At 38.4% G+C, this 14,726-nt stretch overlaps 1 protein-coding gene across 1 annotated transcript in view; it reads right to left on the bottom strand.

Moving 5' to 3' along the window:
• LAMA2 (laminin subunit alpha 2) overlaps positions 1-14,726 on the bottom strand; it is a 645,380-nt gene that overhangs the window by 19,924 nt on the left and 610,730 nt on the right. The window contains exons 56-58 of the mRNA XM_012932852.2: positions 12,522-12,670; positions 6,605-6,781; positions 6,248-6,416 (exon numbers count right to left, since the gene is read on the bottom strand). Coding sequence (XP_012788306.2) covers positions 6,248-6,416; positions 6,605-6,781; positions 12,522-12,670 — 495 coding nt within the window. The remainder of the gene's footprint in view (positions 1-6,247; positions 6,417-6,604; positions 6,782-12,521; positions 12,671-14,726) is intronic.

Raw genomic sequence — 14,726 nt, 5'->3', positions numbered from 1 at the left:
GGGTAAGTTCTAGGGCCTTCTTTCCTTATCGAAAAATTGAGTTGGAACTAACATTAGGTCTCTCCTACCACTAATGTTCTATGACTCTTTCTAAACCAAGCCATAGGACTGCTACTCAACTTCTCTTAGACTTTTATCTTCTAAGTGGAATGCTTTGTTTTGGAAAAGTTAAAACATCTACTGCTGAGAGTAAATAGAAACTAGAATTAGAACAGCGGGTTATAAGAAAACTTCAATGAATTAAAATCTCTGGCTCCAGATGGGCTAGTATCTTTACCTTCAGAAAACAGGTAAAACGTGATTTCTAGACACTACAGAGAGCTATGCTTCAAACTCCTTCTAAAACAAAGTCTACACCTGCATTTAGGAAAGAAAGGTGATCACTGGGGACCAGCAGGGTTTCCCACTAATAAGCCAAAGCAGAGTTCAACATGGACTGGCCGAGACTACTGACTCAAGAGGAATCTGAGCAATACAAAGGCCCTTGAACTTTTGGTTGACTGAATGTTGTACCTTCAAATGACCTAATGGTGCAATATATTTGTACAAAAAAAATATTAAAACAGCTTCAGGTGTATTAATAGAAATATGATGAAAGACCAGTTGAAGGAAGAGTCCTGTTCTCTGAACTAAGCACTGTATTTGGATTAGTGTGGTGTATGACAGAGGCTAGGTTTTGAACAAGGTATTTTAAACTTAAAAATATCGGTCAGTGGAGATATAGGAATTTGAAACTAGGTTACACAAAAATACTAGTGATAACATAACATCCAGCCAGAAGCAGGAAAAGACTAAACACTCTTTTCAAAACATTGAAGTGTATAATGCAGATAAGATGTAAAATTTGTGTGTTTTCTATAACCTCTATGTAATACAATAATTACATAGAAGTTATAGGAATGGAGTTTTACCTCACTTTAACAAATGATTTGCTAATAGCTAATGCCTAAAATTCATGCAGCAGAGTGTTGAAGCAAAGGTTGCATGTCCATATTAAATATTAAAAAGGATTCATGTATTCATGGCAATTGGGCTAGATCATTTTCAGAACATCAATGTCAAGTATAATTTATAAATAAAAATTAGCTGTTTTTTTTGTGGCGTTCATGACCAATTCAATCAGCTTAATCAATGGCTGAGTAAATAGCAGTACTCCTACATTATAAATTTTTTTTTAAAAATTAGCTGTTTAAAATTTAAGATAATTTTCTTATAGAAGGGTTTTATATATAGTCATTTGGATCAAATGTCAAACAAGTGAGGCTGGAGAGATAGCACAGAGGGTAGGGCATTTGCCTCGCACGCGGCTGACCCGGGTTCGATTCCCAGCATCACTTATGGTTCCATGAGCACCGCCAAGGGTGATTCCTGAGTGTAAAGCCAGGAGTAACTCCTGTGCATCGCCGGGTGTGACCCAAAAGCAAAACAAAAAACTAAAAAAAAATAAAAATGTCAAACAAGTTTAATCACTCCATAATGTTTATGAAAATTTCAATTAAAAGCACACTTTTAGTTAGTCCTAATTCAAGCAGAAAAAAATGAAGGAAGACTTTTTGGAAACATTTAGAAAACATGGCAACTCTTAGTGATATGTTAGGAAGAAACCAACTATTTGAATGTCTCAACCTTTCACTTAGCTGTATTGTCATGATTTCTTTTCTTCTTTTTTATATTCTTTAGTTTTTGGACCACACCTGGTGGTGTGCTCAGCACTTAATCCTGGCTCTGAACTCAGGGATCACTCCTGGCAGACCTGGGTTGGCTGTGTGCAAAGTAAGTGCCCTACTTATTGTACTACTACTCTGACCCTGAACACAATTTCTTCAGTAAAACATGGCTAATACCACTGTCAGTATCATAAATTATTCTAAATTACACAAGCCCCCCTCCCAACCATGTAATCTCATCAATGGGCACCACCATGTAATCCCATCAATGGCCAACATCCAGAGACTGTAAAACTAAGCTCCCAGAGAGAGCGATGCAGAGTCTTCTGCCCTCGCACCTGGCTGTCTCCACTGGGGCCCAGAGGAGGGGGTAGGTTGAGTTTCCCTCCCCACCCCGAGCAGAGCGCCCGAGATTGAAGACCTCTGGAACCCAGCCACGGCCATTCTCAAGGCCCCTCTCCACACACGTTCAGATGAGCCTCACTCATGAAGAAACCGGCAGAGGAACCCTGATGTGTGGGACACCAGGCTGAGATCTCCAAGCCTGCTTGGATTGGGACTGGGCCTCTTCTGCCCAGATCCCAAATTTTCTAGTAGCTATGCAGTCACACCCAGGGACTACTCCTAGAATGTGTAATCCCATCAAGGTCCATCATCTAGAGACTATAAAACCAAGCTCCCGGAAGAGACATCTTATAGCCTAGTACTCTGTCTTGGAGAACCTCACAAGCTACCAAGAGTTTCCTGCGTGCATGGGAGAGCCTGGCAACCTCACAGTGGCATATTCATATGTCAAAACCAGTAACAATGATGGGTCTCATTCTACTGACCCTGAAAGAGCCTCCAATGTGGCACAGTTGGGAAGGACGAGTAAAGAAAGGCTTCTGAAATCTCAGGGCTAGGACGAATGGAGACGTTACTGAGAGTGCTGGAGAAAAATGACAATCAATGGGATGATGATGATGATGATGATGATGATGATGATGATGATGATGAAGAAACAATGGATAGCTAATGGTAATTAAAAATCATTATATAAAATTCCTGAGAGTACTAAACTCAACAAATTCGGAGATTTCTCACTTCACTAACATATAGTTCTTTCCATTTTTAAAGATCTTCCACATAAATTATTCTACATGACACACTCAGTGATCCCATGTGGTCTGCCAGTGAGTTGTAATAGCCACATTTTTCTCAGGCTAAAATGAATCATGGGAGAGATTGCCAATGTTAAAACATGATTATTTGACTCTACCTTAACAGATATTTCTAGAGAAAAGGAGCACATTGCTTTAAAGATTATGCCCAATTCCAATATGAAAATTTAGGAATAAAAGTAATTCTATAAGAGATTTTAGAATCTGCACTTAGGAAAACGGGTTTTATCCAAGTGACAAAGATCACAAATATGATGCTGTGCTGTCAATGTTTAGTGAGATACACCCTCTTTGATGCACTAGAACACAGTTGGTACTGGAAAAAATAATTTAATCACAGTTGTTTGGGAAATCATAAAACAAATTGTTTCTTTAGGTACAGAGTACAGTATAGGTTAAAAGTGGATCTTCAGTGTGAGAATGTTGAATACTATGTTTGCTAATTACTTTCATAATCAGACCATTTGTATATTCCCAACATGACCTAAACATGTGCATAGCACATGAGATATGTTGGTCCATGAATTGGTTCATACCTATAGGTGATATTTTGGTAGAATGCAAAAACTAACAGACGTAACTGTCAGGAGACCTTACTGCCAATTTTCAGTTTGCTTCAGAAATGGAGGATCAGATGCTTTTGTGAGTTGCTTATAATAAGAATGTTAAGAACTTTGGTCACTGAAATGAGCAACCTGAAATCTTTGAAGAGTTATAAAGTGCCATTATTGTGTTTCTTGAAGGATTGTCTGAATTGGCGTATTAAGAAATTTAACTTCCATGAGGGATATATATATATATATTTACCTCTCCGAGAGCCCAGCAATCTACTGAGAATATCCCGCCCACATGGCAGAGCCTGGCAAGCTCCCTGTGGCGTATTTGATATGCCAAGAACAGTAACAATAACAGGTCTCATTCCCCTGGCTTGAAAGAGCCTCCAATCATTGGGAAAGACGAGTAAGGAGAGGCTGCTAAAATATCAGGGCTGGTCCTAATAGAGTTGTAACTAGCACCTGTGAAAGTAAATTGATGAAAACAGGGATGACAGTGATACAATTAGAACCTTAACTTTATCCATTATTTGGTCTTATAATTTTGTTTTAAATGTATATTTTAAGAAACAAAGAAGTGCCGAAAGAAGATAATGGACCAAACATGATGATCTCTCAGTCTGTTTTGCAAGGCATAATGCCCAAAAGTAGAGAGAGAGTATGGGGAATATTGTCTGACATGGAGGCAGGGGGAGGTTGGAAAAGGTGGTTATATTGGGGATATTGGTGGTGGGGAATGTGCACTGGTGAAGAGATGGGTGTTTGATTATTGTGTGATTGCAACCCAAACATGAAAGCTTGTAACTATCTCATGGTGATTCAATAAAATTAAAAAAAAAGAAACAAAGAAGTGGTAAGAATGGTTGGCACCCAGCATACAGTTTAGAATGGTGTAAAGGTAAGACAAATTCAAAATTGTACACAATAGAGAAATGGAATCCATTGTAAACTTAGAGTGATACAGAAATGAGGACCTGGATTAAATAGTAAGTTCCACGTGCTATATTCCTATTCTGACATCTAATGGCTGATAGTGGTTGAGTTAGATAGGCTAACAAATTCTTACCAACTCAAAAATAAGAGGATGATGTATATATATTTATAGAGCTATTGTGAGAATTATTTATATTGAGTGAAATATTGAGTGAAACTCTTTATCCAATGCTTGACACAATAGTAAGCACTTAACATTTATCATGATTACTACTTTCAGTAACTGTTACATTTATTTAATGTCTAGTATATGCCAGGTATTTAACAAACATTATCTTTTTGTAGCCTCATAATATTCTGACAAGTATGCTATTGATATCCTCTTTGCATAGATGAGGAAGCTGAGGACCATTTAGCTAAGTAGCCTTATCAAGTTCATCCAGCTGGTAGAGTGCTGTAATCTGAACCTGCCAGACTTTGGAATCTGTGCTCTACCCAAGGATATGCCATGGTAGCACTGTAGCACTGTCGTCCTGTTGTTCACCGACTTGCTCTAGCAGGCACCAGTAACATCTCCATTGAGAGACTTGTTATTACCATTTTTGGCATATAGAATATGCCACGGGGAGCTTGCCAGGCTTTGCCCTGTGGGTGGGATACTTTCGGTAGTTTGCCAGGATCTCCAACAGGGACGGAGGAATCAAACCTGGGTCAGCCTCATGCAAGGCAAACACCCTCCCGCTGTGCTATTGCTGCAGTTCAGTCCAGACTGGAGCAATGCCATGATATATGTGAATATTTTGTATGCCTTTATGAGTTAATGAATGCATATAAAATAACATAGTCATGGTACATATTCATATTTATATGAAGCTTAAAATATTGTCAGTAATATATTAGCAGTTTTTAAGAATAAAATATTGGGCCGGAGCGATAGCACAGCAGGTAGGGCGTTTGCCTTGCACGCGGCCAACCCGGGTTCAATCCCCGGCATCCCATATGGTTCCCCAAGCACCGCCAGGAGTAATTCCTGAGTGCAAAGCCAGGAGTAACACCTGAGCATTGCTGGGTGTGATCCCCCCCCCAAAAAAAAGCAAACAAAAAAAAAGAATAAAGTATTAAATGTATATATAACTGAGCTGTGCAATGTAAAACACAAATAAAATGTACTATAAATTGATACAGTTACGTTCTATAAAAGTCTTCATGAAATGACCACTTCTATGCAAGTCCACAATTCTGTGTTTTTTTTTTCTTTTTAAACACATGGCATTTTATAAACAGGAAAATTTAAAGAAAGCATATCTCAGAACAGCATTAGAGAGATAGTGTAGGAGTTAAAACATGATTACATCTTCCTAACCCCAGTATGATATCTGGGACCTCATGATCTCCTGAGTATTGCAGGGTGCAACCATGTAGGCCACTGAACATTGCCACGGTGGCCCAGGTGATGCCTGGCACTGCATGACCTGAGCAGTCCACATCCTCAGGCTCATGCATTAAAATAAAAGTCCAGATACTGGAGGAATACCACAGTGGGTGGGGTGTTTGACTTGCATGTTGCTGACCCGGGTTCAATCCTCAGCATCCCATATGATCTCCCAACCACACTCAGGAGTAATTCCTGAATGCAGAGCCAGGAGTAACCTCTGAGCATTGTTGGGTGTGGCCCCCCAAACAAAAGGAAGAGCAACAGCCCAGTTGGCTGAGAATCATAGGAGGACCTCTGGGCCACCTAAGCCCCACTGGAAAGACTTACCCCCCCAAAATATATCAAATATAGTTCTAATGAGAGTAGGAGTGTGCAGCCAGCCAGTCATTCTCTAAGATTAGCAGAGAAATGTACAGGATATCTTAGATGAAACTTACTTCTGAAAGTGACTGAAAGTGCAGGGTAAAAAATCACAAAGAATCAGATGCAAATACTCACATGTACCAGAAATGGGATGTGTGTAGGGAAGCCTGGGGTGGGAACTGGTTGAGGCTCAATAACTGCTTCCGCTGGTCCTACTCCCTCTTCATCCTCACCGGGTCTCTGATGGGTGCAACGACCAATGTCTGCATTCTTGAAGGACACAGGCTGTGCAAAGTCCATGGGGCTAATGGAAAATAATGAAAAGAAAAGTTTTCTTTTTTCTTTTCTCACTCCCTCATTTGCAAGCAGTTTTCTAAATCAAATTTGAAGATTCTCATTGCTTCCTTAGACCCATGGCTTTGGATAGTATTGATGCAACAGAGTTCGTATATGCACATACGCACAATAATAGTAGTAAGAAAGTTCACTTACACAGAGTTAATGACAAGATTCCAAATACAGCCTTCAAAAGGAGGGATGTTTCTGAGTGGAAAGGGCTGAAATTCAGATGGGGCACCCCCAACAAAAAGCTTTTTAACTTCCACCGCTTGTTCTGTTGTCAGGTCTTGCATATGTCTTCTGTCTTCATCCACTTGAACAATCAAGACTCTGATAAAAACATTGAAAGTGAAAAAGTTTCAGAACACACCTCGAATACATTCGGAAATGAAGCTCTCCGCTGCGCCCTCATCCCTTTCTCTTCCCTTTTAGTGAGCCATGGCATGATAATGGGAAACTTGACAATTAAACAAAAGATAATGTTTCTCAGGATCTTGTCCTCCTTAAGATGAATCTTGCCTCCCTCGTTAACTCTCCTCAAGTTTACTGAAATGGGCAAATGGTGTATCGGCCACATTAGCCTTTGGTGGAGTTGATGACAATGGTCCACAATCCAACACATGAGACTGTAGAGGGTTCTGTGCTGTTTAGTAATGTCTAATGGTACAGGGCTCGATGGGTTTAGCACAGCATGGGCTCACATTTTGTTTTGCTCTTTATTTCTTGGTTTGTGCTAGCAATTATCTTCCTGCTAGGGGACAAACTGTACTCTGGAGAGCTTAGATTGCAGGAATCAACAGCGAACACTTAACAGAACATTTTAAAAAGAATGTAACTGCCGGTTTTGAACAGGAGAACCAAGCAAGAACACCATGCTAATTATTCTTCGCAATGATTTTCCTTGGTGTCTGTTTCATTAATTTTCCTAATTTGCTTATGAGAAATATCTCACACATGAGTAATTGAGGAACTCATGCTACTTATTCTCAACAATTCTTGGATCCTCGGGTGATGATCAGAAGGAGACAAAGAATTCTGATGATGAGAATGATGAAAGGCCTTTTTCTCCCTCTTATTCCAGAAGCAGGTTTTGAGTGTCAGTTCTAAGAGTTAGCATAAGGTTATTAGTCATACATATTAGTCACTAGCCTGAGGATTATGAAAGGATTACTGAAAACTCACTTCTTATCTGGGGAGAAAAATCAACATACTTATGTGAGAAGCCCAGTTCTAAAATGCCGTCTTACTTGATTTTATAAAAAGGAAAAAAAATCCACATGTAAAATTAAAGGTAATGAGCCCAACCAAGATATAGAGGCAATGAGATGACTGAGTACCAGCCTACTTTGAAATAAATCAAAGGAATAGGATGGAGAAAATGATTTTGTTGTGGCTCAAAATGAACAATGGGTTCAAGGGGTAAAGAGGAGAAGGCAGGATTTAATTTCAAAGTAGAATATATGAAAAAAATCACACACATAGATGCTACAATTCTGGAAGAACATGTTCATGAAAATCCAGAGGTTCAACTAAGATCTTTGTATTTTTTCTCAGGGCTTATGTTCTATAAAAAAAAATCAGAACAAGAAAGAGAAAATACCATGTGAACATACTTATTTGCAGAATAAAAAAAGCAATTGAAAAGTAATTCACAGATATAAAGAACTGACTGGTACTTGTCAGAGGTATAGGAAGGAGGAAAGGTGAAATAGGTGAAATCCCAACATAATTCTCAAATTTCTGATCTAACTTCATAATTTTTAGCTTAATGTTCTATCTGTATGAAAAATACTGTCACAGAAGCGACAACTTACAAGCATGTGCATCTAGACAAGACTCTTATCTATCCAGTTAAAATTCCTGGCCACTTTGGTGGACTCCAAAAAAAGGACAAGAAAGCAAAGGAGTCACAGAATTCAGAGACAGTACAAACTTACAGTTATAATGTAAATAGGTCAAATAATGGAATGCTATGGCACAGTGACCATGTTAATAATCCTGTCTGCTATATTTTAATGATGTCGATTAGATATTCAAAGTTTTCATCATAGGAAATAATTGTATTAAGTATGGTGATGGATAACTAGACTGGTGATGATTGACTTTTTTATATTAAGAAATATTGAATCATTGTATTCACCTGAAAGTAATCAATGCAAGTCATCTAAAAATTATAGCCTGATTGTGAACTATATCTAAATATAAATAACATAAATAAATATTATATATTAAAAATTGTTTTATGAGACATTTAGAATACCACTTTGGGATACCACTAAGAACTGCTCTCTTAGAGAATATTTTTCCATCATTATAATGAGATAGTTTAAGAGAAAACATTATTTAAGGACCTGCTGTACTCCACACAGTGGAAAATGTTAATTAAGAAATTGCACTGTGTTCTATTACTTAATAAGGGCACTGTAAGAAGGCTATAGCAGAATTTTTTTTTTTTTTTGCTTTTTGGGTCACACCCAGCGATGCTCAGGGGTTACTCCTGGCTTTGCACTCAGGAATTACTCCTGGCAGAGCTTGGGGGACCATATGGGATGCCGGGGATTGAACCCGGGTCGGCCGCGTGCAAGGCAAACACCCTACCCGCTGTGCTATCGCTCCAGCCCCTATAGCAGAATTTTTTAAAATGTTCTTTTTGGGTCACATCCAGCAATGCTCAGAGGTTATTCCTGACTCTGCATTCAGGAATTACTCCTGGCGGTGCTTAGGGGACCACATAGGATGGCAGGGATTGGACCCAGGTTGGCCGAGTGCAAGGCAAATGTCCTACCAACTGTACTACTGCTCTGGCCCTGACCATTGCTGAAGTTTGCTCATTTTCACACTCTAGAAATGACACATTTGTGTAATATATTTAGCTCTTTTGTTAAGAGGAACATTATCAATATGCCCATTTTAATTTTGGTGTAATCTCTGCTATGTATCTGTTTAACAAGTCTTTATTGAAAAACATTGTGTATAATAGCAAACAAGTAAACTTCATATTATCTTTAGCATTGTGATAGTATGATTATTTTATTATAATCGAAGTTATTTGATTTTTAGAATGTCATAATTTAACATCATTACTTACATTCTCTTATTTGTTTGGAATATTGCTTTAAGATTTTTTTCTCTAAACTATCACCTATGGAATTGTATACCATGGACAAATATATTAAAATAAGGAAAATACACTTGACATTTATAATCCACCTGAGAAAAATCTGAAAGATATTTCTATTGCACATATTTTGGATGGTAAGGAAGAAATATTTGGGTTGTAGTAATAATTGTAATAAGTCATGATTCGAAATCATGAATCAGCTTCTAAATCCCAACATATATCTCAAATTCCTGATCTAACATCATGGTGTCTAGATTAATTTTCTACCTGTATGAAAAATACTGTAAGGAAGTGACAACTTACAAGCTTGTGTATCTAGGCAAGGCTCTTATCGTTTAATATTTATGTCCAGTTAGAACTCCTGGCCACTTCGGTGGACTCCAAAAGATGGAAGAGAAGGAAAAGGAGTCACAGAAGTCAGGAGATGCAAGAGTGTCATGGAATTAGATTTCAAAGTGACTAAAGTGAGGTTGTAGAGAAGCAGGGGCAGACAGAAGAGAGAATGAAGAATGGGGATAAAGAGTGGCAGAGAGGTAGAAGGTAAATACCTAGTAAAAGTCTGTGGATTTTTTTTTGAGATGGTACTGAATCATCATATTAGCCAGGATATTAGGAAATGAAATGGAAACTGATACTTATGTCCTGAAAGCATGGGGAAAAAGAAATACAAGGTTCTCGTAATTAATATAAAGCACATAAGTATTTGAGGTCACAAAGAAATATTGGAACAAATAGTTGGTGAATACAGATGAGGGTGTTAAAGCCAATGCATCTCTGTTACTAAATCCTAACTCATGGACTAAGAATGTGATTTTGACTTAATATTTCCTCATCTGTGATGAAAGGATATAAACACAGATCTCACATACATTTAGAATGACTGAAGGATATAATCATAGTGTTTTACACAGAGCATGCCAGAGAATGGGTCTATAAAACATTTAAAAATGTTTCTGGATGTTCTGAGTTGGGGTCATTATTGATCTCTGGTTAATCAGTTCATTGTAGCACTTAAAGGATGGGTGAGGGCTTTTTGACCTTAGAGTGTTGAATAAGACACTGTAGTAACAAATATATTCTTGCTCTGCCATAGACCTCAGTAACTACACTCTAATATGTCCAATACATTATCCTTTAATTAAAAGCGAACGGCAAAATTGTTTGTTTATATGGCCAATTAACCGAATGACCAGTTTTCAGTGATGTACTCTTCAGTGAGCTTAATCAAATAAAGGTTGGATTGATGGCCAACAGCTGGGAAGTTGGCATAATAAAATGCCCTTCTTAAAAAAACACCTGTTAAAAGGACACCTTTGTACATAATACCACAACTGGGAACATCAGGATTCTTTCACTATAAAATAATATTTTTCAGATGATTTTTGTCAACTATATTTCTCAATTCTGTTCTTGCTTATTGAAATTGTCTAAAGACTTTAAAAAATTTTTTTACCAGTAAGGAGAATTAAAGTTTGGCAAGAGACCAGAAATATATAAATCTAGAAGACATATAAATTCTGTATTCTACAGCATTTCTTTTACATTTGAAAGGAAAAAATGATTACATTTCTCATCAAAGACCATGATTGAAATATCTATCAGGTTAGTAAGATTTTTTAGATTGTCCATTTATTGTTCCTTCATTTATCTAAATCATGGTTTCTAAACATCTTAGAAGACATTCTGCAAGAATGTTTAGTATTAATTTAGTCCACAAGCTATTGTTCTATATAATAAGAAAAGAATCCAAGGAAAGCTTTAACACTTACTTAGAAGATAAGACATTTTCATTACTTATCTAAACAACCCATGGTTTACTCATACAAGGGAATAGTTTTAAAATGTGAGTCTTTAATTTCAGAAGGGTATTTGCTTATTTGAGTAATCACCACATCTATACTGCAGTTGTATTTTCTGAGCTTGGAGGTTTCATCAAATTTGATTTCTAGTTTTTTGTTTTTGTTTTACTAGATTCTCAGTACAATAAATAGAATAAACAATTGGATTATTGTTTTGCAGGTTTGAAATCTCTGGGCTTCTCCTTTCCTCTATTTGTCCGTCTGAACTAATTACCTCTCGGAGTTGGATTACAATATTTTAATGAAAACGTACAAATGATTCCCCAAGTAGAAAGACCTACCATTATAAATTCTAATAATACCAAAATGTGATGGAAGGACAAAAGTGGAGGGTCATGGATGATTTGCCGGTGCTGGGTGCACCGATATGATAAACATAAATGCTATTATAACTACATTCCCTCAACTAAAACTTAAAAAAAAATGAAGTCCTACAACACTTTGGAGAAATGAGGAAGCAGTTTAGAACACTCTGCCAGCTCATTCCCTTATGCAGGAAGCCCAGAGCTCTGGAGGAGACGGAAGGAGGTGGCCTCCCGTGCTGCTCTTCACTCTGTCCCTCACACAGCTGCTCCACAGGGGTGCAGCACACTTGAGAGGGGGCAGGGACCAAGCATGTTCAGTAGGTCCCACAGCTGCTGCCACCCTCTGGATCAGTAACAGGCTTCTAAGCAGCTGCCATAAGTGCTTGGGAACCTGAATAAAAAAGCAGCTGCCAAAGGCTGCTGGCTCCAGCTGAGCTATTCTGTGCCTCTCACTATGTGCATACATTATTTGGGAAGAGAATATTGGAGAGGGCTAGAGGGAGGGGCCTTTCATATCTATAGCTTCAGAAGAGGTGTTCCGGGTTTCCTAACGATGAAGAGGAGAGCTGCATAGGATTAAAAATCTGAAGAACGGGACACCAAAGGGCCGAGGTAAATGGGTCTCCTAAAGTAAAAAAAAAAAAAATGTAAAGAATGAATTAAGTTACCCCAGAGTTTTGCAACGCATTGTATATTCACACACACAAAGGTTCTGTCAGAGACTAAATGCTAGCAAAGGAAGTTCATGTTAGTTATGACAGTAAGTACTCTAGGGCTATTGTTACCCTCTGGTTCTCTCTACATGAACAGAATGTTCTCTCCCGTCGTGAAACAGACTCGGCTCTGGTTTGATGACAATTTTCCTCATTGTTCGTGCCCCCGTGGAGAGATGTACTTCCAGGCGGCCCTTGTTCAGGAATATCGCATAATAGGCCTGCAATAGCAAATGGTGATGCAAGATTAAAGGGGAGTCTGATTTACGACTTCACATTAGAGTTTGCCTGACAGAACTGCAGATTCATTCTCTCTGAGATCTTACCTGAGAAGTTAAGCTCATTTTCTAAAACAGAGTATTTAAAGTCACTGGAGAGATCCCTTTAATCACTGACCATTTTTCACTTGTTAGATCATGTGGAAAATGGAGGGAGTCATACGGCAGGCTCTTGCAGAGCGCATTTGTGCGCTGGAGCTAACAGCTGCACTTGCATGGGGCTTCAACGTCCCAAAAGCCATCAGAAAATAAAGGGTGTCAACAAAACTCTTCTCCCTTGTAGTCTCAAGTGGACAGATAGCCTGCTTCTAGAAATCAGATCTGACACTCAACCTCTTGGCATTTTTGATGTTTAGATTTCAGGTTGTTTTCTGAGCTGGTAGAATGGATCACTCTCACCAGCATATAACTTGTCTCCCACATTTAGAAAGACGGAAGACATGTTTTTTTTTTTTTTTATCCACAAACATGCCTGCTTTCTCCTTGCTCCCGTTTCTATAGTAACCAGTGTGGTTTTGAGATCAGATGATGAACCCCGGAGAGCTTGAATGCATCGTTCTCTCCAAAGCTGATGCCATGTGCTCTCTTTCTTGTGGAACAGGGAGTACCTGCTCACAAGCTCACTTGGGCTTCTGGAATGTTGGCGAAGGTTTTAGTCAAACACCAGAGTTCCAGATTATTAAATAAATCTTCTACACAGCAGCATTTCCGAAACAAAATGTCCAAAGGACCTGCAGGATTTGTGCTGAGAGTTCATGAAAGGAACATCAGAAAACCACTCAGATCATTAAAAAATTTTTTAGTTGACTGCTTGATGTCACAACCCCCTTTTGCAGAAGAGAATCATGAATAATCCTAGGGGTATCAACATTGTTCACTTTGAAAAAAAAAGCCCATTAAACAAGCCTGATTCTAACCCACACATGAGCTGTTTAATGTCATTTCTTCTTTCAGATAATATTTATGATGAGATTTTACAAACCAGATACTCATTAACATGAAAAGATTAAACATGAGCATGTCATTTATAATTTAATTTGTATTAGCATACTTAATATTTTTCATTTGTATTTTTTAAGAGGATCATGTTCTGTTTAAGGATGATCCTGAAAGCTGGTTATCCAAGAACATACACTGAAAAAAAATTTGGATCCAAGGAGGTGGTGCTTATTATTTGACAGTGTTCGAGGAAATAAATATGCTTTCTTTGTAAGGATCTGTCTCAGAGTTTTTAATTTGTAGTCTTATATACATACACATATAGCCTGAATGATGAGGATAAATCTGTGTTTTAAAGTCACATTGTGAAAATTCCATAATTGGCCCATGGCAGTCTAGGTAATTTCTACAAACCCTATCACTTAGAAAAAACATTAATGAAAAAGTATTTAAAAATAGATGATTGTGATCCCAGAAGCCTCACATGTGCGGCCTCACCGCAGCTGCACGAGCATGATTCCAGAGGCCAGCTAAACTACTTTTGGTACCGGCAGCTCCTTGCAGAAGTGTCTCCAGACAGAATTGAGCCGCAGCACCATGCCTGCCCAGGAGGGGAAAGGTTTTTCCTCTCTTGCCTTTTCCTTGCTGGGGGGGAAGGGGGAGGGAAGGGTGTGGTAACCCCCATATAATGAGGATCACTAATAAGAGATACAAGCTTGCAATGATCCGATTTCTGGAAGAAATTTCCCTGGACTTAGTTGCTAAAATACAGAAATCCAAAACCGTGCGGCAGCGATAGACCTCATATCTTTTCACAGAAGGTCTGACTCTAGTGGGGAACTCCTAACAATAAGAGTGAGATTTTTGTTGAAATATTGAATGTAACCAAAGTAAAGAGAAAGTAAAGTGAAATTTGTCAGTTATACTGGTGGGGGTGGGGGTGGGGGGATGGGAGGTATGCTGTTTTTTTTTTTTTTTTTGTCGTGGAATATGTGCACTGGTGAAGGGATGGTTGTTTCAGCATTGTATAACTGAGGCTTAAGCCTGAAAGCATTGTCAT

The sequence above is a fragment of the Sorex araneus genome, chromosome 4 (assembly GCF_027595985.1).
Source record: "Sorex araneus isolate mSorAra2 chromosome 4, mSorAra2.pri, whole genome shotgun sequence".
NCBI lineage: Eukaryota > Metazoa > Chordata > Mammalia > Eulipotyphla > Soricidae > Sorex > Sorex araneus.
Note: the sequence above shows the minus strand (reverse complement) of the source record. Positions and strands in the feature narration are given on the sequence as shown.